The following is a 22,153-nucleotide window of genomic DNA, read 5'->3' as shown; positions in this document are numbered from 1 at the left end:
TTCCCCTCTTCCAACTCCTTCTAGATTATACCCACCCAACTTTCAATCAAAAACAAAAAAAATGAAAATCAAAACAAAGACCCAATAGACAAACAAACAAGAACCAAAAGGCACACCTGAAAACACACACACACACACACACACCATTGAGTTTGTTTTGTGTTGGGCAACTACACCTAAGCCTGAATGGAGGGCCTGCCCTGTAGTGTGGTTGACACCCAGTGTCAGTATATTGAAGACAACTGATTTTCTCTCCCAGCAGGTATCTATAGCAAATAGCTCCTTGGTTGGGGGTGGGACTTCCTGTCCACTTCCTTCTCTCAGTGCCGGGGTTTTGTCTGGTTTGAACCTGTACAGATCTTGTGTTTGGGGGTCACAGTCTCTGTGAGTTCATATGTGTATCAGCCCTGGAGAAGGAGGGGGTGAGGGAGGGAGACAGAGAAGGAGGGAGGAGGGAGGGATGGGGAAAAAAGGAGAGGGGGAGCGAGGGAGGGAGGGAGGGAGAGAGACAGAGAGAGAGATAGAGAGAATTTGTTTTGAGAGAAGGCCCTGAGACTTGGAATTCTCTTCCTTCTTACCTCCTGAGTGCCATAATTACAGGTATTAACTACCATGATTGACTAAAAACAAAAACTGAAATAATTAAATAAATGTAGGAGAAGGAGACAAAGAGGAAATTGTGAAGGTCACTGTGTGGACCACTGAGAACGTCATGGTTGGGGCTAAGGCGGGTAGGCGTGGAGTAGTGAGTCACCACAGCCTGTGGTTCAGACTATACTGGTGACAATTTTGGGGCAGAGGTAGTGGAGATGGATGAGATGGACAAACTTGTGACTGACTGCAGGGGAGGAGGAGAAGATGACCATGACGAAGCTCAGGTATCTGGTTTGTACAACAGAGTAAAGGTTTGTGTCACTAGGATGTGACACAAGGTAAAGAATTTGAGCATTGGAAGAACAGGCTGGGGGATCAATTTTTTTATACTAAGTTAGATATGGTTACAAGACACCCAAGAGACAATATCTGTCAGAGAGTTGAGTGTGGACACATGCAAACAGAGACAGACAGGCTGTGGACTTTGGGAAGGGGATTATTTTAACTTGGAACTCATTTGCATCATGGCTTGAGAGGGAGAAGCTGGAAGACACAGGAGTCAGTGGATCTCAGGTCCTAAGGGGTGGAAGGGCATGAGTCATATGTTGGACGAAGGGCTTGAAGTACCGAGGAGGAGGACTGCTAGAAGTCAGTCTAGCTGCTTAAAGCTTGCTTGTCTCACTGTCTGCTTCAGTCTCAGCGTCCTTGACTGTAGGACAGGGGAATTAGAGAGGTCTGCCTCAATAAATTTGTTCTCCTGATTAGAGGCAAGAATGCAAAAACAATATTCATGTTTTCACCCGTATGTGGACATCCTGCATGAGATTATTGTGTTAGTAACACCTCCTGTTAGGACAAAAGGAGGGCAGGGTGGACAAGAAGAGGAACACTCTAGTTAGTTTCTACTCATTTTCTACTCTTCTTTCTTTCTTTTTTTTTTTTCTTTTTTTGGTTTTTCAAGACAGGGTTTTTCTGTGTAGCCCTGGCTGTCCTGGAACTCCCTCTGTAGGTCAGGCTGGCCTTGAACTCAGAGATCCACCTGCCTCTGTCTCCCAAGTGCTGGGATTCAAGGCATGTACCACCAATAGCCAGTTCCAAGCTTTGTATCCTAATTAAAGTAAAAATAAAATAATCAGAGTAGCCCCTATTTCTGAAGTTTAATGCTGAACTTTATATAACTTTTTTCCGCTTTAGTTTTTAAGTAGGTGCTATTTTAAAAAGCCCTTTTATTGGTATTATTTTTAGTTATGCACAGCTGTGTGTATGCATTTGAGTAGATGCACGTGAGTGCTCTTAGAGGCCAGAATCATTGGAGCACCTGTAGCTGAAGTTACAGACACTTGTGAGCCACCAATAATAGTGTGTGTGCTAGGACCTAAACTCAGGTCCACAGGAAGAACAGCAAGCACTCTTAAACCACAGAGACATCGATCGCTTCAATCCCTATATTTAGAACAGATTTGCTTTAAAAAGTGAGAAGATATCACAGGAAAAGTCGTGGTTTATTCCATTTTCCTGGTATGTATGTATGTATGTATGTATGTGTGTGTGTATATATGTATGTATGTATGTATGTATGTATTGTATGTATATTTGGTTTTTCGAGACAGGGTTTCTCTGTGTAACTAACAGCCTTAGCTGTCCTGGAACTTACTTTGTAGACCAAGCTGGCCTTAAATTCACAGAGATCTGCCTGCCTCTGCCTTCTGAGTGCTGGGATTAAAGGTGTGTGTCACCACTCCTCAGCTCCTGGATTTTCTCTCTCTCTCTCTCTCTCTCTCTTAAGATTTATTTATTTATTATATGTAAGTACACCGTAGAAGAGGGAGTCAGATCTCATTACGGATGGTTGTGAGCCACCATGTGGTTGCTGGGATTTGAACTCAGGACCTTCGGAAGAGCAGTCGGGTGCTCTTACCTGCTGAGCCATCTCACCAGCCCCTGGATTTTTTTTTTAATGAGGTTTTACAGTGTACCTCAGGCTAGACTAGAACTCACCATGTAGTTTAGGGTGACCTCAAATTTTTGGCAGTCCTCCTGTGTCATCCTTTTAAACACTGGGATCGCAGATGTGAGCCACTGTATACACTAATTTTGCATTAAAGACTTTTTCACTTTGGCATTTCAAGGCCATGATGCACTCAGCCATCACCTTGCCTCTGATGTGTGAATGTCTCCCACTCCCCCTGTCTTTGTTGACCTGGAAAATTTCCTAGGTCAAGCATCTGTACAGTGTTCCTCCACTGGAATTCTTTAGCTATTTTTCTTACAATTAGACTAGGCTTGTGAGTCTAGGTAAGGAAGGTCACAGAGGTAGAGTGACATTTTTCTTGAATCCAGTCTAGGGAACATACCATCAACATGATGAATCACCGTCTACGTTGACCTAGATCACCTGGCTGAGGTGGGTGTCAAGTTTCTCCAGTGTAGAGTTCCTTCTCCTTTCCCCTTGCACTCTGGAAAACTAACCTTTAGGATGTAGCCTTCATTTAAGGAGTAGGGCAGGGTGTGGTGGTGAATGCCTGTAATTCTAGTACTAAAAAGGCTGAGGCAGGAGGATTGACAGCTTGAAGCCAGCCAGAGCTTTGGTGAGCCTCTGTTAAGACAGAGAAATACAGACAGACAGGCAGACACACACACACACACACACACACACACACACACACACACACACAGAGACAGAGACAGAGACAGATAGGAAGTCAGAGAGACAGACAAGGAGTAGGGAGTTACAATCTTTTTTGTTTTTAATTTTTTACTAGATATTTTCTTCATTTACATTTCAAATGCTATCCCAAAAGTCCCCTACACCCTCCCCCTGCCCTGCTCCCCTACCCACCAACTCCCACTTCTTGGCCCTGGCGTTCCCTTGTACTGGGGCATATAAAGTTTACAAGACCAAGGGGCCTCTCTTTCCAATGATGGCCGACTGCAGCTAGAGACACGAGCTCTGGGGGGGTACTGGTTAGTTCATAATGTTGTTCCACCTATAGGGTTGCAGACCTCTTCAGCTCCTTGGGTACTTTCTTTATGCTCCATGAAATGAAATGTGTGTGTGTGTGTGTGTGTGTGTGATACTGAAAATTAGTCAGGGCCTTGTGACATTTTTCTTTTAATATACTTACATTGTTTTCCTCTTATGTGTGTATTTTTGTCTGCATATATGTGTGTACAGGAGATTCATGGCCTGGTACCCTCAGAGGTACCAGGTGAAAGGTCATTGGATTTGAGAAACTGCAATTGCAAAAGGTTGTAATTGGACTTGGGTCCTCTGTAACAGCAGTAAATGCTCTTAACCATGCATCCGTCTAGCTCTCCAGCCCTACTTTCTTGTATTTATTCAGCAGAGATCAACCAGAGAAGCAGAGCTCAGATGAATTCTGATGAATAGGAAGAGGCTTACTTCCAGCAACTGGCTTTAGCACACCCAAGCCTTCTTAAGGCGTTTAGTAAGCAGTAGGACTTGTCTTCAGGACAGACAGCCTGAGCCCTGGAACCTGCCCCCAAGTGTTCACTGGACTTGACTAGGGCTGCCTTCTACAGATCAAAATTCTTTCTTCAGAGACACCTCCATCCTGCTCTTAAAGATCAATGGGTTGATTAAATCAGTCCCCAGGTCACCTCAGAGACTCTTCCTTGTACAGAGTGAGGTCACCATAGAACAGCCTACAATAAAGCATAAGTTAGTGTTTGTTGAACATCTGGGCCCTAGAACCCCGGCAAATTCACATACCAAAAGGACAGTTATGTCTTCAAGGCATGTTCTAAACGAAGGATTCCTCATTGGTTAACCAGGGCTCATTAATGTATGGTTTATAGATTGCTTGAGGGCCCTGTTGTGAAGCTAAGTTTTTACTTTTGTATTATTTTTTAGTGTTCCTTATTCTTCAGCACAAATTCAAAAATTAGAACAGTGCAGTGAAGCTTGGCATGACTCTTGAGCAAGGAGGACATGAAAATGTCTGAATTGATTCATATATTACAAACAAGCAGACAAACTCTTTTTTGGGTGTGGTGGTTGAACTCAGAGCCTCTTGAATGCCAGTCAAGACCAAAGGAACAGACTGACATCTGCAGTCATGGGCTACTAGCTCTTTAGGACACATGATAAATTGCTCTGTCTTTTTGACAGGTGATGCAGATCATACTAATCCTTTTGCCATGGCCCAGAGCCTACTTTGAACATCTTTAGTATGCTGAGATGAGCAATGGGAAATAGTTCTTCAGACATCTGGAAAACCCTTCCCACCAAGGGACCTCATTCCTCTTGACCTAACGTCCCCCTCTCTTCCCCTATCTGAAGAGCCCCTCTCTGCTGTCAGCTGGACCTTTCTACACACTGATGCAACCAACTAGGTCAGGAGAGATGCAGGAGGTGAGGATGCAGAGTGCTGACGAAGATAGCTCCCTTATCAAGTCGTTTCCTGTCTTGAACAAAGTATCAACTATGGACAAGTTGAGCGGGACCCACTCCATGATGGATACTTTCTCTGCTGGATGCTGGGAGGTCAAGGGCAGAGTTGGATTGCTACTTCTCTTTCCGGAAATAACTCTGTTTGCCCAGTGCTCCTTTGTCTTCTGCTTTCCAGATTCACTGTTCTGCCTTCAAGTTTAGGCTCTCTGCTATTGTTCTGTTTTACTTTTTTACTTTCTACATTTAAAATTTTTTATTTCATTTTTTAAAGCTCCCATTCATTTTACTTTCCTTAAGTTCACGTTTCTAGTCGCTTTGCCTGAATGCATGTCTGTGAACCCAGTGCAGAAAGTACCTGAGGAGATCAGGCCATGCATTGAGTCCCCTGGAACTGGAGTTCCAGGTGGTTGTTAGGAGTCATGTGAGTTCTGAGAGGGGAATTTTGTTCCTGTGGAAGAGAGGCCAGTGCTCTTAACTGTTTTGGTTTTTTTTTTGTTTTGGTTTTTTTTTTTTTTTTTTTTTTTGAGATAGGGTTTCTCTGTGTAGTCCTGGCTATCTTGGAACTCACTCTGTAGACCAGGCTGACCTAGAACTCAGAAACCCTCCTGCCTCTGCCTCCCAAGTGCTGGGATTAAAGGCGTGCGCCATCACTGCCTGGCAGCTCTTAACTGTTGATCCATCTTTACAGCTCAAATTAACTTTATTCTTAATGGCTGTCTCAGTGTAAGTATGTGCAGCAGAGTGCAGGTGTCCTGGAGGTCACAGTCATAGCATCACTTAGATCCTGTGGGATTACAGGCTGCTGTGTTGTGGCCATCTGACACGAATCCTGGGAACCAAACTTGTGTCTTCTGGAACAGAAAAATGGCTCTTAAATACTGGGCAATTTCTTCAAGGCCTATGATTTTATTTTTAAAATATTGCTCTTGTTTTCAATTTTGATGGTGGAGGTGGTGGTGGTGGTGGTGGTGTGTGTGTGTGTGTGTGAGACACGCACACACACACACACACACACACACACATGAGTGCACATGCCCACAAAGACCAAGTGCCTGGAGCTGTAGTCACAGGTGGTTGTGAACTGTTCAGTATGGAAGTTGAGAACTGAACCTGTGTCTTCTGTAAAAGCTATAAGTGGTCTTAGTCATTGAGCCATCTTCCCGCAGCCAGCAGTTCCTAACTGTGTAGTCTCCATCTTTAAGGGCTGGGGTTACAGGCATGCACCATAATGCCCAGTGTGTGCAGTGCTGGCATGGAATGACTGCAGGACTTTCTACATGGCAGACAAACATTCTAAAACTGGGCTATGTTGCCAGCTCTCTCATTGTTGTTGTGATTTCCATTTCCCCATGGGCTAGTGCCAATGAGCACCTCTTTACATGGTTCTCAGTTGTATATTTCTCTTCCTGGTAGAAATGTGTAATAAAGGCCAGGCTGCGATGGCACATGTCTTTCAAATCCCTCAGGAGGTGGATCTCTGAGTGTGAGGCTAGCCTTATGTTTGAGTCCAGAACAGCCTAGGCTACACAGAGAAACCATGTCTCAAACACACACACACACACACACACACACACACACACACACACACACTCACACAAATAAATAAATAAACACAAACAATAAAAAGGAAATTGCAGTAAAGTTCTTTATTCATTTCAAAATCATGTTTGTATTTTTATTGTGGAATTAGAGAGGATTAGATCTGATTGATATCATATCTATCCCACTTTTTAGTTTGTGATAGGGTATCTTATTATGTAGCCCAGGATGCCTGGAAGTTGAGATCCCCACTGTCTTAGTCTCCTGCATGTTAGGTCTACACACTGTCAACTCCAGGCTTGACCTCCATATATAACTTATTAGGTATATGTTTACAAATTCCTCACATTCTGTGTTTCATCCCATGAGACTGTGTTTGTGTGTTTTTTATTTGTGTGTGTGTGTTTATGTGTATGTGTGTGTGGTTGTGTGCATGCATGTATGGAGCTGAAGATGTATGTTAGGTATCTTCTGCTATTGCTCTCCTTTATTTATTTATTTATAGAGAGACAGGGCTTCTCTGCATAGCCCTGACTGTTCTGGAACTCACTCTGTAGATCAGGCTAACCTGGAACTCAGAGACCCACCTACTTCTATCTCCTGAGTGCTGAGTGTTCTAAATAAGTAAATGTAATAATTTTAAATAAAAAATTTAAATTTTGCTGAACTTCATCTTATTTTTTTCTTTGCTAATGTGCTTCTATGTGAGACTTAAGATTTCCATTTGCCATCAGTAACTACTTTTGTTTTTAGATTTTTTTTTGTTTTAATTTTCAAATGATCTGAGTGTATCTCTGAGTGTGGGTATGTGTACACAAGTGCTGATGCTCTTAGAGGCCAGAGGTGTTAGATACCCTGGAGCTAAAATTATTTGTGATTGTGAGCTATCCAGTGTGGGTTTTGGGAACTGGTTTTAGAGCTTCTGCAAGAGCAGGTTGAGCTCTTAAGTGCTGATCCATCTCTCCCAATGAATGACTATTGAGTACCTCCACATGCCAGAATCTAGAGTCCATGTCTAATACAAGAAACTTGCTCCCTTTTGACAACTGAGTCTAGTCAAAGCAGAAGGGATGACTATGGTAACTGCATGAATAACTTATCCATCGTGATTAAGACAGTAAGAAGAGACCCTGGGGCTAGGGATATATCTTAGTTGGTTAAGTCTTTGCCTGCCATGCCGGAGGTCATTGTTGACATCTGGATCCCCAGCATGGCATAACACCAGGTGTGGTGGTTCATGCCCATAGCCCTAGGGTGGGTAAGAGAATCAGGAGTTCAAGCTCAAACAGAAAGTGAGTTTGAGGTGAGCCAGCCTGGGTTGTATAAAATTATATTCTAAAAAAGGAGGAGGGCATGAAGGTGGCAGGGTTTTGTGAAGGAATGGAGTGTGTGGAGTACTCCTACGCCGAACAGCAGAAAACACTGCCTTGAAGAGAGAACCTCTTTTTTGTTCTTGTTTTTGTTTGTTTGATTTTGTTCTGAGACAGGGTTTCTCTGTGTAGCCCTGGTTGACCTGGAGTTTCCTCTGTAGACCAGGCTGGCTTCAAACTCACAGAAATCTACCTGCCTCTGCCTCCCGTGTCCTGGGATTAAAGGTGTATGGCACCACCACCCAGCCCGAGAGAACCTTTTTAGAATATCTTTTTAAATTAGCAAACAGGAGGGCATCATTGTAGCATTTTGAACAGCATGCTTAAGTAGAAGATTCTCCTTCCTCCTCAGGTTCTTCACCCTCTTGATAGCCCTAAATTCCCTGGTAACCTGCCCCTAGTCTCTTTTTCCCACTTTCATGGATCCTTTTGCCTACCTGACATGCTTCCTCGTCCACTATTGTTGCTTCTTTTAGCAACCTTAAGAGCAAGGGGGGGGGGGCCTGGAGAGATGGGTCAGTGGTTAAGAAGCACCGACTGCTCTTCTGAAGGTCCTGAGTTCAAATCCCAGCAACCACATGGTGGCCCACAACCATCCATAATGAGCTCTGTCACCCTCTTCTGGTGCATCTGAAGACAGCTACAGTGTACTTAGATATAATATATAAATAAACAAATAAATAAATCTTTTTTAAAAAAGGGTGTCAGATCTCATTACGGATGGTTGTGAGCCACCATGTGGTTGCTGGAATTTGAAACTCAGGACCTTCAGAAGAGCAGTCAGTGCTCTTAACTGCTGAGCCATCTCTCAGCCCTAAATAATTGTTAAAAAAAAAAAACCAAAGTGCTAGAAGTGGGAGCCCGTAAGGAAACCGGAAGGATGATTGGGAAGAGCTGGTGAGGAGGCTGAACAAGGAAGCGAGGCCAGTGTTTCTGTTGAAATGGGACTCCGGGAGTGCATATGAACATGACTTTTGTCGCTCATGTTGGTTCACATGTTTAATCTCATAATCACTGGAGGATCTCTGGGAGTTCGAGGCCAGCCTGGTGTACATATTAAGTTCCAGGACAGCTTGTTTCAAACAGGAGACCCTGTTTCAAAAACAAAAGCCAAATAACACAGCCCCACAAAAGGAGCATGGTTCTTGAAGAACTATGTGGCTGGAACAGAGGTGGGTTGGGGCTCAAGGAAGGATGGAATGAGAGGCCCTGGGGGAGAATGTAGGTGAAAAGGCACCTTTTCTGGGCTTTATCCTAGTAAATAGTAACAGAGCCATAGAATACTGTGTGAGACTAAAGAGAAGTCCAAGGAAGAGGGAACTGCCAAAGACATAAATTAAGACAAAGCGTTGGATTTGGCAGTTGGGAGTCGTAAAGTGTGTGTGTGACTTCAAAATTTCTGTGTTGGAACCTAACCCAACATATATCCAATACACTGTAATAACACAAGGATGCTGGCATTAGGTGGTAGGTAGGTCCCTTGGGGGAGACAATCAAGTTATGAGGGGGGGTCCGTGTCCATCAATAGGATTAATATCCTATAAAAACAATCTTCAGCCAGAAACTGGCCCCTCCGTCTTCACATGTGAAATCGCATAGAAGGCATTGTAAATGAGGAATGGTAGGCCCTCAATAGACACAAAAGCAGATTGCTTGTACCCTGGTCTTTGACAGCCTAGCTTCTGGGATTGTGAGCAAGTCATTCCAGTTTTTTTGTTTGTTTTATTTTGTTGTTATTTTTGATTGCTTGATTTTTGATTTTCTGAGACTGGTTTTACTACATAGAGCCTTGGCTGGCCTAAAACTCTATATAGAAACCAGACTGCCCTTGGATTTGCAGCTAGTCTCCTATCTCTGTCTCCTGAGTGCTGAGATTACAGGCAAGAGCCAATATGCTTAGCTTTGCTGTGTGTTTGTGTGTGTGGGGGGAGGTGGTGGTGGGAGGTCTCATAGTCCAGACTGGTCTGATCCTCCTGCCTCTGACTCCCAAGTACTGCGATTACTGACATGTACCACCATGGGCAATTTATGTGGCACTGGGGATGGAACCCAGAGCTTTTTACACACTAGGCAAACATTCTACCAACTTAGCTATGCATGCCCCCCTCCCCCGCTCCATCATCTACCTCTTATGGTTCAATTAGGAGAAAAGATAAGGAGGCTGGAAGCACTAGACATGGTATGTTAGCTGGAATAAGGGCATTTCCATAGATAAATAGGGCTAAGAAATGAAAGGCATGTTTAGCTTTCTTCTCTTCAGCAGATTTCAGACTTGGTTTGGACTCTCATTTGAGACTTCACTGGAAACAATATCTGAAATATTTAATATTTGTTGGACATTTAATAAAAGTTGCTTTTGCAAGACGTGAACCTATGTCCTTGTGCATACAAACCAAGAACTCTACCACCTGAGTTATTTACCTAGCTTTTTAAAAAGCTGGGCATGGTAGCTCACATCTATAATCCAAGCTCTCAGAAGGCTCTGATTCAATTTCCTTGAATTAGGAAGCCACGGTTGGCTGACAAAGTAAGTTCCAAGCCAGTTTGTGCTGAAAGACAGAGACAGAGAGACTCTGCCTCAAAATAAAACAAGGTATGAATAAAATGAGAGAGAGAGAGAGAGAGAGAGAGAGAGAGAGAGAGAGAGAGAGAGAGAGAGGAGAGAGAGAGATGTGGTTTGTGTATCTGTAATTCCAACACTTGTGGGTAGAGGCAGGAAGGTCAGTTTAAGGCTAGCCTTGGCTATACGAGGCTCTCTTTCAAAATCAACAACTCCCTGAGGACTATAGCAGCAGGAAAAGTGTATCTCCATAGTGCAGCATGAGCTTTATGCAAGAGACCTCAGCACCAAACAAAAATAAATAAAAATAAACAAGTCAAAGTCCACAGGTTATGGAGAGCATCAGCAGAGCCATCAATGTCCCTTTTGGGGAACAACTACTTCTCTGGCACATGTGGAAAATGACCAGTAATAAACATGAAGCCTGTTTCTCTCCTCTCTTTCTTCAGTCAAGGATGGCCTTGAACTTGTACCCCCCCCCACACACACACTTGTCCACTGCTAGGATTGCAGACATGTACTACCACATAGGTCTATGCAGCAGTAGGAATCAACCCACAACCTCATGCATGTTGAGGCGGTCCTCTCACTACTGAGTTACACTTTCAACCCTAAGGCAAACCCATTTTAAACCTGAGAGAATGCATCTCAGCCCCAAGATTCCTCCTGAACTACCCCAGCCTATCAGATGGTGCCACCACATGTCCTGCTGAGCCCTTTGCACCGGCTTCCTGTAGCACGCTTTCTACTCCCCATGGGTTTCTAGTGTGCTAATCAATTGTTGGCAGAGGCTTTGGGATCTGAACAGCTCTCTCGGAGAATGGACTGTTCCTGTTTTGCTGACGAAGAAACTGCAGCATTCAGAGAGGTGGGCCTTCTTCTACTCAAGATCACTCACTGAGTGTCAGGATTTGAATTCAGTGCAGGCTGGGCCCTTTCTACTCCATCAGCGGGACTGAATTTTCCTCCAGAGGCCACCTGTCTGTCCATCTAGGAAAAGGGGGGGGGGTGTAGGAAGTGGAAAACCTTCAGCCTGCTGCAATCTGAGGAGTTCCACGTTGCCAGCTCTGCGCATCGGGCTTCTAAGTAAGCCTCACTGGAGTGCAGGTGTAGAGAATAGGAGTCCCCAGTCTGTGTGTCACCACCCCTTTTAGAGTCAAACGACCCTTTCACAGGGGTCGCATATCAGATATCCTGCATACCAGATATTAACATTACCTTTCACAACAGTAGCAAAACTACAGTTATACAGTAGCAATGAAAATAAATCTATAATTGGGGGGGGGGGGAGGTCACCACAACATGAAGAACTGTATTAAGGGTCACAACCTTAAAAAGGTTGACAACCACCGATGTAGAGGGAAAGAAAAGGCTCAAGGCACCGCCTCATGGGGGTCTTCCCTAGCCGAAGCATTGCTCAAGGGACACTTTGCTTGAGAGCCCTTTGCTCTCGGTTCACCCCAGCACAGCCATCCAACCTCCCTGTGATCCCAGAGTGATTTCCTTAAATCCTATCCGCTTAGAGACCTTTGCATGACTTCCAAGTATCTTTTGGCTAAATTCATCAATATGTCTCTTTTAGCACTGCCTAGGAGGCCCGTTGTGATCCGGAGTCCCAGCTGCGTTTCCAGCCTTATCATTAACCACTCCCCAGCTCCCATCCTGCCAAACTGACTGGCAGTTCCTGGCACTTGCTACATTCACTGGCCAACTCCCACTCATCCCCCCCAGCCTCCCATACCTTCCTGCCTTCCTCCCCAGAAAGCCCTTGCGGCTCTTGTGCCTGCATATCAAGTCAGTCCCTCCCCCACCACCCACAGCTTTGTCTGCACCCACTTCCCAACTCTCTCGCTTACTTGACCCATTCTTGCTTTTATAGGTCTTTCTGGCCTGCCTTGTCCAGCACTTGAGTTTAATTTTGCATCATTTTTCCTAACTCTGTTTCTCAGAGAACTTACCCTTTTTCTTGGTGTGAGCATACCAGGGTTGCCTCCAAGAGCATACCAGAAATGCCAATGGCTTGATGCTAGGCACAGAGCAGTTTCAGCATGGGATTCTAGCCTTCGCAGCCAATCCTCAATTTTACATGGAGGCGACAGGCTAGGCCAGATCACAGTGATGAGAAAAAGTCTGTGGGAATGAATAGCTAATTACAGGATTGGCTGTGGGAAGTCACTCTGAAATCCCCCAGCTGCCTTCAGTTGCTTCTTGGAAAGAGCAGCGTGTTCATCTCAGGTCCTCAAATCTCCTAATCGTTTAGATGCATAAACTTCTTACTTTGGACAGCTAGCATAGGTGTCTAAAGTAAAACTCAGTACATGCCAATCTTACCTTACAAGCCAGTAGACATGTGGCAGGAAGACTCACGAGAGCCAGCCCTCACAAAGTCCAATTCACCTTGGCAACTGGAAATGGGGAGGTGTGGACTGGGAACAACAATCTAATATAAATTAGCCAGTTTACGTCTAAAAAACGGTCATAGGGATAGAGGGACTAAGGACACAAGCTAGTGACACTTGATGGGATCTAGGAACTGTTCCCCCTTCCTTATCCTTCAACCATTCCTGAACAGTTTATTTATAAGCAAAAGGAAATGACAGGTGACACTGTACCAATATACCTAAGGTGTAGTTCCTAGAGACACTGGGTAGGCTAAAACAGCAGTAAGAGGGGATTGGGTCATCCTGTGGATAAGAAGAAACGACAGGGTCACTACAGGAAAGTAGGGCAGCTCCTAGCACAGGAGGGACAAAGAGGATCATGAGGCAGGGGTGGGGAGGCCTGCATGTATGGGCTCAGGGGAAGGTTTATGGGCTGTTCTGTAATGACTTGGTTTGCCCCTGGTGTTCAAAGACTGGGCTGAGGGGCTAGGAGTCTATTGAAATCTTCTGAAAGCATCCAGGGATCCAGCAGTTTTTCAAAGCACTGTTCTATAAAGCAGCACAACTCTCTAGTCACCCATCTATCCACCCCCCTCTACACACACACACACACACACACACACACACACCACTTCAGCTGAATCAGCTCTCCTGTGCTCTGCTTCATTCATGCTGCTTCTGAATGGGAGCAATTTTCCAAAACTACAACTTTCATATTACACTTAACTCAAAAAAAAAAAAAACCAAAAAAAAAAAAAAAAAAAAAAAACCAAAAACGTGAATGAGAGCCAGGCACGCTTGAACGAGGAAAGCCCTGTCTCTACTGAGTGGGCGTGTCTCGTTGGAGAACACAAGACAACTCAATTACTGATTCACAATGAACTATCGAAAATATAAGTCTGATGGCTTTCCCTTTTCATTAATTACCCTTGGGCCTCCCTCCAGGACAGCTCTTCTAGGATGAGACATGCACTTAAAGCCAGATGTGGATGCCAGGGCTGAGGGAGCAGGGGGGACTGTGTATTTCTGCTCAGAGCCAAGGTGAATGGCATTCCTTTGGTGCAGGGCTTCTGACCATTTGCCCAGACAATGAAACCCAGAGCCCACCACAGAGCACTAGCTTCAAGGAATTGATTGGTACCCTCTTTCTTGCAAATGGAAGTAGGTCCCCTTACCCCATGGTTAATGAGAAAAAAAAAAGGCACTCAAAGACAGCTTTGTTATGTGGGGTGAAAAATCCCCTTTAATGTACTTAAGAACTCATTCATGATATATTAGACTCTATGAGACTGCTCAGGCCTGGCCATTCTCAGGAGCAGGTTGCCAGAGGCTAACTCTACCAGCACATGGGGATATTTTAGCAGCAGACCCAGGCCGGCAGGTATTAGGCATTTGCTCTGCATCAATAGTTTACAGTCTTAATTTTTTAAAATGTTTTCAATCTACCCAGAAAAGTCCACTAGAAGCTTAATTTCCCCCCTTCTTCTCTTCCAAGGAGGATCACGAGCCCCGTTCCAAATGTCCCAAGTCCCACAGTATTGGAGCTGGGTACCAGGGCCAGCCTGGTTCTTTGGTCGCTTTCTCTATTGATTGTTGTGACAGTTAGCTAGCTACAGAAGACCTGGGACAGGACTAGGGCCCCAGATGTGGTCAGTGTACCCACTGCAAGCCCAAGCTGTATCAGAGGAGCATCTACTTGAGTGGGGTCAGGAACAACCTAAGAATGAGCTCTCTAGTCCATGTCATCTTCAACGATTCTGGGTGAAGGGGAACAGATAGCGCCGAAGGCAACGGCCTTGTCCTTCCTGGGTGCTTGATGCCTTCTTCTCTTTGACGGGCTGAGACGCCTCTTTGTAGTGTACTCCCGTGGACTTGATGCGCGATGCACTTGGGGTGCGTTTCAGCCACCGAGTGGTGGTGGTAGTAGTGGTGGTAGTGCGGCTGCTGTTGTTGTTGGCGTTTTTGCGCTCCCTGTAGCGTTCAATCTCCCACTCTTCTGCCCCGGACAGCTCCCGGAGGTTCAGAGATGCATCGGGCCGCAGATAGTGACAAGGTCGATTGCCGCTGTGATCTCGACGTGAGGGGTCAGCACCCAGGGCTCCCACCAGCACCTTGATGACCATATCATGGCCTTGCAGAGCCGCCAGGTGGAGTGGCGTGAGGCCACCGCTGCCAGGGGCGCTCACATCAAACGGCAGTCCCCGGCGCCTGGCAAAATCGTGCAATAGAATGAGTTCCTCGTGGCGCCCATGCTTGGCCAGCCAGTGCAGGACGCTGTAGCCTGTGATAGGGTCCTCCCGCATCAGCAAGCTGGGCTCAGCCTCCAGCATCTCCAGCAGCACTTCAAAACGGCACTCGGCAGCCGCCAGAATCCACGCGTGCTCCCGCGGCTCAAGGCACACTCGGCTGCTGCCCTGTCCGCTTGAGCGGCGGGACCCAGGCACAGCGGGCTCCAAGTGCTCCTCCGACAGCCACCCGGTGGGAGCCGCCCCCTGCAGCCCCAGCAGCTCCCGCAACTCCCCACGCCGGCGCGCCCAGCTTGCCCCGCTCACCGTCAGGGCGCTGTGGAAGCTTCGCTCCTGGGACAGGTTGGCACTGTCCCTGACGGCTTGTACCTTGTACCTGCCAAGGCAATGGTTGTCCTTGATCTGCGGGTCGCTGGGCGCCTCTGACTCGGCCGACCCGTTCGAGGCTTTGGGCAGCGGGTTCCCGTCTTCTAGGGCCTGGGCCATGGTCTTCCAGCTCCCGCCTGGGTGGCTCCGGGGTCTAGCGTTCGTTGGCCTTCCAAGGGCCCCACGGGGAGAGGAACTGGAGCTAGCGGTGGGGAAGGAAGCGTCTTGAGCAACTGGACTCCGAGGGAGGGAGCGAAGAAGGGGAGGAGAAGGACCGGTGGGAGGGAACAAGCCAGGAGAGGTTGCCTTTGTGGGCGGTGGGGGGCGTGGAGGGCTGGGCCGTCCAGTTGCTGTCCCCTGCACCGGCCAGGCGTCTACATTCTGGGGACCAGTTCACTAGGAGCGCGGCGACCTCAGGACGCGACCAGCTCTACTCCAAGAGGCCAGGTGAGTAGTAGCCTGGCCTCCCGCACCTGGAGGGCGAACTAGGGAGAGTGTGGGGCGGGGTGCGTGCTGCTCTGGTCACCCCGGTTCTCAGCATCCCTGCAGCTGCTGGGGTGAAGAGGCCCCAGGTCGCCTCTTCGTCTGTGGACTGAGCTGGGCTTCCCGTGACAGTCTTCAGGAGCGCGATCTTGGAGCATCAGGGGCGATCGCTCCTCCACCCTCTCTTCTTTCACCCTTTTCGCATCAGGAATCTTTTTGCACTTTGTCCCTATGCTCCTTCTCCCTAAGGCTTCAGGGAGGCAGCCTAGCCCCTCTGACTCAGGCTCGTCTATCCTGCTCTTTCTGTAACCTTGACCTTCTGCACAGCAGCAGCAGCAGCAGCAGCAGCAGCAGCAGCAGCATTAGAAGCAGGAGCGCTGTCGGGGATTCCTGCTGAGAAACTTGAAACCAGGGATAATGGTTGGAGAGGTATTCCCCAGAGCACAACCGCAGATCTCTGCCTAATTCTGCCTTCTTCCTTCATTACTTCTCTGGGTGGGTTTGAAAAAGCATCTGCAGGTGAGTCGGACCCAGCGCCGCAGACACACAGCTTCATTCATCTCTGATATTTCCTTAAGAAACTTGCTGATGTTAGTAAACGCATAGCTTCTAGCTTTTAGAAAAAGGTCCATAGTTTATCTTTTTATTCCAGCATTAGATTATTCTTAGTCTTTCCATTTATCAACGGATGATTTTGCTGTTTGGTTGATTTTTGTTTATATCTTTGAGACAGGCTGGCCAGGAACTACAGGTGAATCCCCCTGCCTTTGATCCCAAGAGACAACAGTTCTTATATTTTGGAAGCGGGGTCTTATGCGGCCAAGGCTGGTCTGGAACTCAATATGTAGCCAATAATGTTGGATTTCTGATCTTTCTTTGTCTTCCTCTCAAGTGTTGGGAATACAGAGGTGCCCATCCCTTGAGACAGTCGTTCTTACCCCCTCTCCTCACAGTGTTAAGGAACTCTGCCTGCAAGCTAGAGGGAGCTACACCTTTTGAACCTGGGAGGGACACAGTCATGATTCAGGATGTGTTTGGAATATGATGTTGAGAGAAGTAGAGGCGAAGCCAGAGTATTGAAGCAGTCCAGATCAGGATGGGTGGCGACTAAGGCCAAGCCAGCCCTCTCATCTGGGACTTAACTGTGGCACCAGCCATGGACAGTGTCAGACGGTGACTTTTCCTCCTTGCTGTTCAAATATTTAGGGCCAGCTCTAAATATCTTGAGTGTTCTTTTGTGACAGTATATGAATTTTAACCTACTTTAAAAATATTTACTCTGTGCTAGACACCGCCAGATGCCTGATATGTGTTACTTCTTAGTTCTTCCCCCATGGTCTTAGGGGCGAATAATGATTTCTACTTTCAGTTTGCACAGAACTTAGACCACTTGCCCAAGGTCACCCAGCAGGAAGTAGCAGAGTAAGTGTGTGTGACACGGTAGCCTTTGTTCTGGCACAAAGAGACTGCCATTCAAGCCAGGTTTATCTGCTGCAAAGCACTCACACAAGCACCAAATTGCAGCCAAATGGCTGAGCCAGACCTAGGTGAAGCTTGCCCTTATCTCTCACTTATATTAGGGTCTTATATAACCCAGCTTGGCTTTGATCTCCTGGTCCTCCTGCCTCCACCTTCCAAGTGGTGGAATTACATGCCTCTGTCACCATGCCTGGCTGTGTTTTGGTTTTGAGATAGGATTGTTTCACCTAGTTCCGGCTACCCTGGGACTCACTGTATAGTGCTGACTGACAGGTCTGGCACTCCCAGCAATCCCCCTGCCCCAGCCTCCCCTTTTCTTCACACTGTGTCTGGTAAAGTTCTTCAAGTTTTAAGATCAGCCTCAGCATCCATCTTATCCAACTAGCCTCCACTGCCCTAGCCCAAACCCTGTTTCTATGACCTCTTATATTTCCCTTCTTTCTCAGACAGGTCAATTGAACTCTGAACTGTTTGATGACTGTACCAAACTATCTTTGTGCGTACTCTGTATTTGCAAAAGAAATAAATAGATGCTACTTTGCTCTAGTTTGGCAGCCTAGGAAAGTGTGATTTTTGTGTGTATGACTGTGTGAGTTTATGTTGGAAGGGTCCATGCCATCTTGGATTGTATTGCTTGCATCACACCAAATCTGCAGGACTTAGCAACTCATTGATTTGCTCAATTTGTAAAAAGAAAGAAAAACAGTGATTAAGTTGATTTTTCCTTGAGCCAAATGGCCAAAGCTACCCCTTTGCTACTGTGGACTACTTAAAGACCAGGCCCTCACCCAGGCCCAGGCCCAAAGTGGACTTCTAAGTTCTCAGGCTTTCATTTTCAAAATGAACTCCGATTTACAAGCAGCTATTCTGTTGCTCTGGAAACTCCCCTCCATAACCCCAAATCTGTAAACACCAAACCACATGCATGCACACACACATACTTCCAGAATATGTGAACAGCTGCAGCAATATTTTCTTTAAATCAAAATGCCAGCATGGAGAATGCTGGATGGAAGGACACTGGGACTATTAATTGTCCTTGTCACTAGGCAAGCAGTTAGCTCCCTTCCTATCAGCATTAATAATATCGCTAGTTCCAGCTCAAAGATGGCAAAGTCAGGCACCTGCCCAGCAGAACACACCCTTGCCACAGTGCTCTTGTTGAATTCTATTTCCAGAGACTGAAGCTGTGTTGCCTCTCTAGTAACTTGTTTCATCTTTGTTTAGAGAATACTCTCTTCCCTAGATCACCAGCTACACACCCTGATTCCCACAAACAGACACACACACACACACACACACACACACACACACATCCCTCTATTTTAGCAGCAAGGGAATTGGGTAGAAGGAATGAGAAACAGAAGGGATACTATCAACTTGCTTAAGACTGAAATGCTAGCTATGTGAAGCAACTGCCAGCCTTCATCTTACTTGCACATCCAGGATGGAACCTAGGCCTCACTCAAGTTAGACAAGGGCTCTACCACTAAGCCACATCCCTAGCGCTCACCTGTTCCAACCCTGGGAAATGATTGACCCAGAGTTAGAAAGTAGTAGCTATGCATATCACCATGCCACCAATACCACACCAAAAGGTGACTGTGAGATGGGTAATTTGTGCTTCTGCTGCTAAAATACTGTATTTGTCAGGGTTCTCTAGAGTCACAGAACTTATGGAATGTCTCTCTATATTAAGGAAATGTGTTGTAATGACTTACAGTCTGCAGTCCAACTAACCCAACAATGAACAGCTCTGAAAGAGAAGTCCAAAAATCTAATGGTTGCTCACTCCCACAAAGCTAAGTGTTTCAGGTGTTCTTCTTTATAAACTGGGATCCTGAAGATTCAGGTTCCAACAGATGTGCTGGCAAGTAAGTGCAAGCAGTGGAAGAAGAGAGAGCCTCCCTTTTTCCAATGTCCTTATGTAGGCCTCCAGCAGAAGGTGTGAGCTCAGATTAAAGATGTGCACCACCACTCTTGGACTTGGAACTTGCTCTGTCCCGGGCTGGCCTTGAACTCAGAGTTCTGTTTGCCTCTCTCCTGAGATTAAAGACATGTATTATCTTGCCTTTGCCTAAGCTTTTCATTGCCACTGTCTCAAGATCTAGATCAACAGCGTCACTCTGTGTCAAAAATCTATGTCTTCCAGCCTCAAGGTCTGGATCACAGATGCCTCCATTTCTGGATTGCAGTTCATCCCATCGTAGTTAAGGTGGCAATCAGGAATAGCCATCACACATACCTTTAATGCCTCGTGGCTTTAGCTGTGAATCCTGTACTATAATGAAGAGGAGTTATTTAGAGAGGCTCTAACTATGTTGTCTAGCTAGCTATGTTGTCTAGGTTGGCTTTGACTTCAAGAGCCTTCTGCTTTATCCCACTGAGTTTTGCGATTATGGTGTAGGCCATAATACCTTGCCTAAAAGAAGTCTGTTTGTTGTTGTTTTGAGAAAGAGCCTCAAACTATGTAGCCTGGGTTGTCTTCAAACTTGTGGATTCTTTGTGACTCAGCCTCTCAAGTTCTGAGATTAGGAGCTTGTATCAGTGACTCTAGATAATTTACACACAGTGTCTCAGGGACACTGGTCCTAGAGTAAAGTCAGAGACATGTGTAGACTAGGAATTTGGCAGTGGACTTTATAGATTCTGAAAAATTGATTAGTGCCCAACAGGCAAGACGAAGATGTGTAGAATATGGTAAGTAAATCTCGAAGACTCCCAGAGTGTCTGTTAAAGGGGGAATAGAGAACATTCTAGAGACTACAGATGTAGGGTTTCCCTTCCCCCAAAGACCTATGCCAAATGCCAAAAGATTTGGGGGCAGGGTGGGAGATGGCAAGGTTTCACTAATGTTGTCCTGTGTGGTCTGGAACTCAGAGATCTGCCTGCCTCTGCTTCCCAAGTGCTGGGATTAAAATGTGCACCATGAAACCCAGATATAATGTCATATGATTTTTAGTGAGATAAAAAAAATCTGTTTTTCCACACTATGTGGGTATGAGTGCATGGGGATTCAAATAGAAATGTCTTCCGTAGGCTCACATGTTTGACTACTCAGTCCCCAGTTGGTGCAACTGCTTGGGAAGGATGTGGAGGTGTGGCCTTGTTGGAGGAGCTGTTCCACCAGGGATGGGCATTGAGGTTTTTATGCCACTCCCCCTCCCATCACTGTATTTCAAGATGTACACTCTCAGATGTTCCCGCCGTCACACCTTTGCTTCAGCACCATGGACTCTAACCCACCAGAATCATGCCCCAATGAAACCCTTTCTTTTATAAGTTACATTGGCCATGGTGTTTTGTCACAGCAATAGAACTGGAGCTAACGCAGAGTGTCCCAGAATGGATGTTTGAGGGGGGTGGTGGTGGTGGTGGTGGTCTCTCTCTCTGTACAATGTCAGTTGAGAAATCATTAAAATGTTAATTTTTGTTTTATTTATTGTGTGTATGTATGATTTGTGTGTGTGTGTGTGTGTGCACATGTGTGCTCAAGTACATGAAAGAGTGTGCATGCTGCAGTGCTGGTATATAGATCAAAGAGCAATGTTGTGGAGTTGGTTCTATCCTTCCATCTTTCTGCAGTTCTGGGGATTGAACTCAGCTCATCTGTTTTGCATCATCTAGGGTAGCAAGCACCTTTGCCCACTGAGCCACTTAGCCAACCAGGGATCTCATTTCCAATATTTTTCCTTCTAGACTATGAACAAGCCATGCTTTGTACTTTCCTGGTACTTTGAGATCACCTTCCTCTATTCTTTCACACACGCACACACAAGTTGAAGTCTTAGTTGTGAGCTGGAGCTGCTCGGAGTACAGGGTGATATTATCAAGTGTACTGAAATCACATGTCCATACTGCTCAAAGTGACCCGGGGGTGGCCAGAAAGCAGAAAGAAGCCTTTCGGCTTCAGTAGAAACTGAGCAGGAAACCTGCCTTAACACTAGGGCTTGAACAACCTGACTAGGGCCCAACAATCCAGCTTCCGGTCTGAAGTGTGAGGAGAAAAAATATTCCACATTGCATTGAAGTCCTGCAGGAAAACGCTGGAAGTATTACCATGTGCGGACACACGAGGGCGCTCTAGCAAACCAATGACTGAGAAAACCTGAAAGGCAGCATTTTAGCCTAGGTAAAGGGCTTTTCAGGTAGGGGGGAAATCAGACTCCTGGCAAGCCTGGCCGGGGCTACTCACCCTTGGCTTTTAGGTAGCAGCAAGGAAGGAGGTACTGGTGCCAGGACTTATGGTAACACCTATAGATGTCATTCTGAAGAAGAGAACCATCTGGAGGGAGGGGGAGGTTTAGATTGACTAAACCATCTAGTCAATAGTGGTTTGTCACTTTACTCAAGAGCTACGAGTTAACTCAGTGGTAGAACGCTTGTCTGGCATGGGTAAGGCCTTGCATTATAACCCTATCACTGAAAAATGACTTTCTGTAATATTTAAGGCTTGGAATAGTACTGTCTTAGAATGTTTTTAAAACATGGTTTCCTTTTTCTTCTTTCTTTCACGTGTGTGTGTGTGTGTGTGTGTGTGTGTGTGTGTATGTTTAGGGCTGGAAGTTGAATGCAGGTCCTCACAGCCACCAGGCAAGCGAGTTCTACTACTGAGCTACGTTCTTGGCCCTCTCTGCTCAGTTTTAGACAAGAAATTGTCGTGTTATCTAGGTTGTTCTTGAATTCCAGGACTCAAGTGATTTTCCTTCCCACCTCAGGCC

The 22,153-nt window shown here is 46.0% G+C and overlaps 1 protein-coding gene and 1 non-coding gene across 2 annotated transcripts; one reads left to right on the top strand and one right to left on the bottom strand.

The window, feature by feature from the left end:
- The first annotated feature begins 4,467 nt into the window (after nucleotides 1-4,467).
- On the top strand, nucleotides 4,468-4,576 carry LOC115030143 (U6 spliceosomal RNA). The gene has a single exon (XR_003835768.1). It is a non-coding gene; the product is annotated as a U6 spliceosomal RNA (small nuclear RNA).
- A 9,575-nt stretch (nucleotides 4,577-14,151) lies between these two features.
- Nucleotides 14,152-15,649, bottom strand: Sowahd (sosondowah ankyrin repeat domain family member D). The gene has a single exon (XM_021153888.2). The coding sequence runs from the start codon at nucleotides 15,588-15,590 to the stop codon at nucleotides 14,607-14,609; it is 984 nt and encodes a 327-aa protein (XP_021009547.1). The 5' UTR covers nucleotides 15,591-15,649; the 3' UTR covers nucleotides 14,152-14,606.
- Between the last annotated feature and the right edge of the window lie 6,504 nt (nucleotides 15,650-22,153).

This window comes from Mus caroli, unplaced genomic scaffold, assembly GCF_978045245.1.
Source record: "Mus caroli unplaced genomic scaffold, Mus_caroli_1 scaffold_5, whole genome shotgun sequence".
Classification (NCBI taxonomy): domain Eukaryota; kingdom Metazoa; phylum Chordata; class Mammalia; order Rodentia; family Muridae; genus Mus; species Mus caroli.
This window is presented reverse-complemented; position numbering and strand designations above follow the sequence as displayed.

What these genes read in the sequence shown, in the direction of transcription:
- Sowahd (XM_021153888.2), bottom strand. Translation starts at nt 15,590, where the DNA reads ATGGCCCAGGCCCTAGAAGACGGGAACCCGCTGCCCAAAGCCTCGAAC.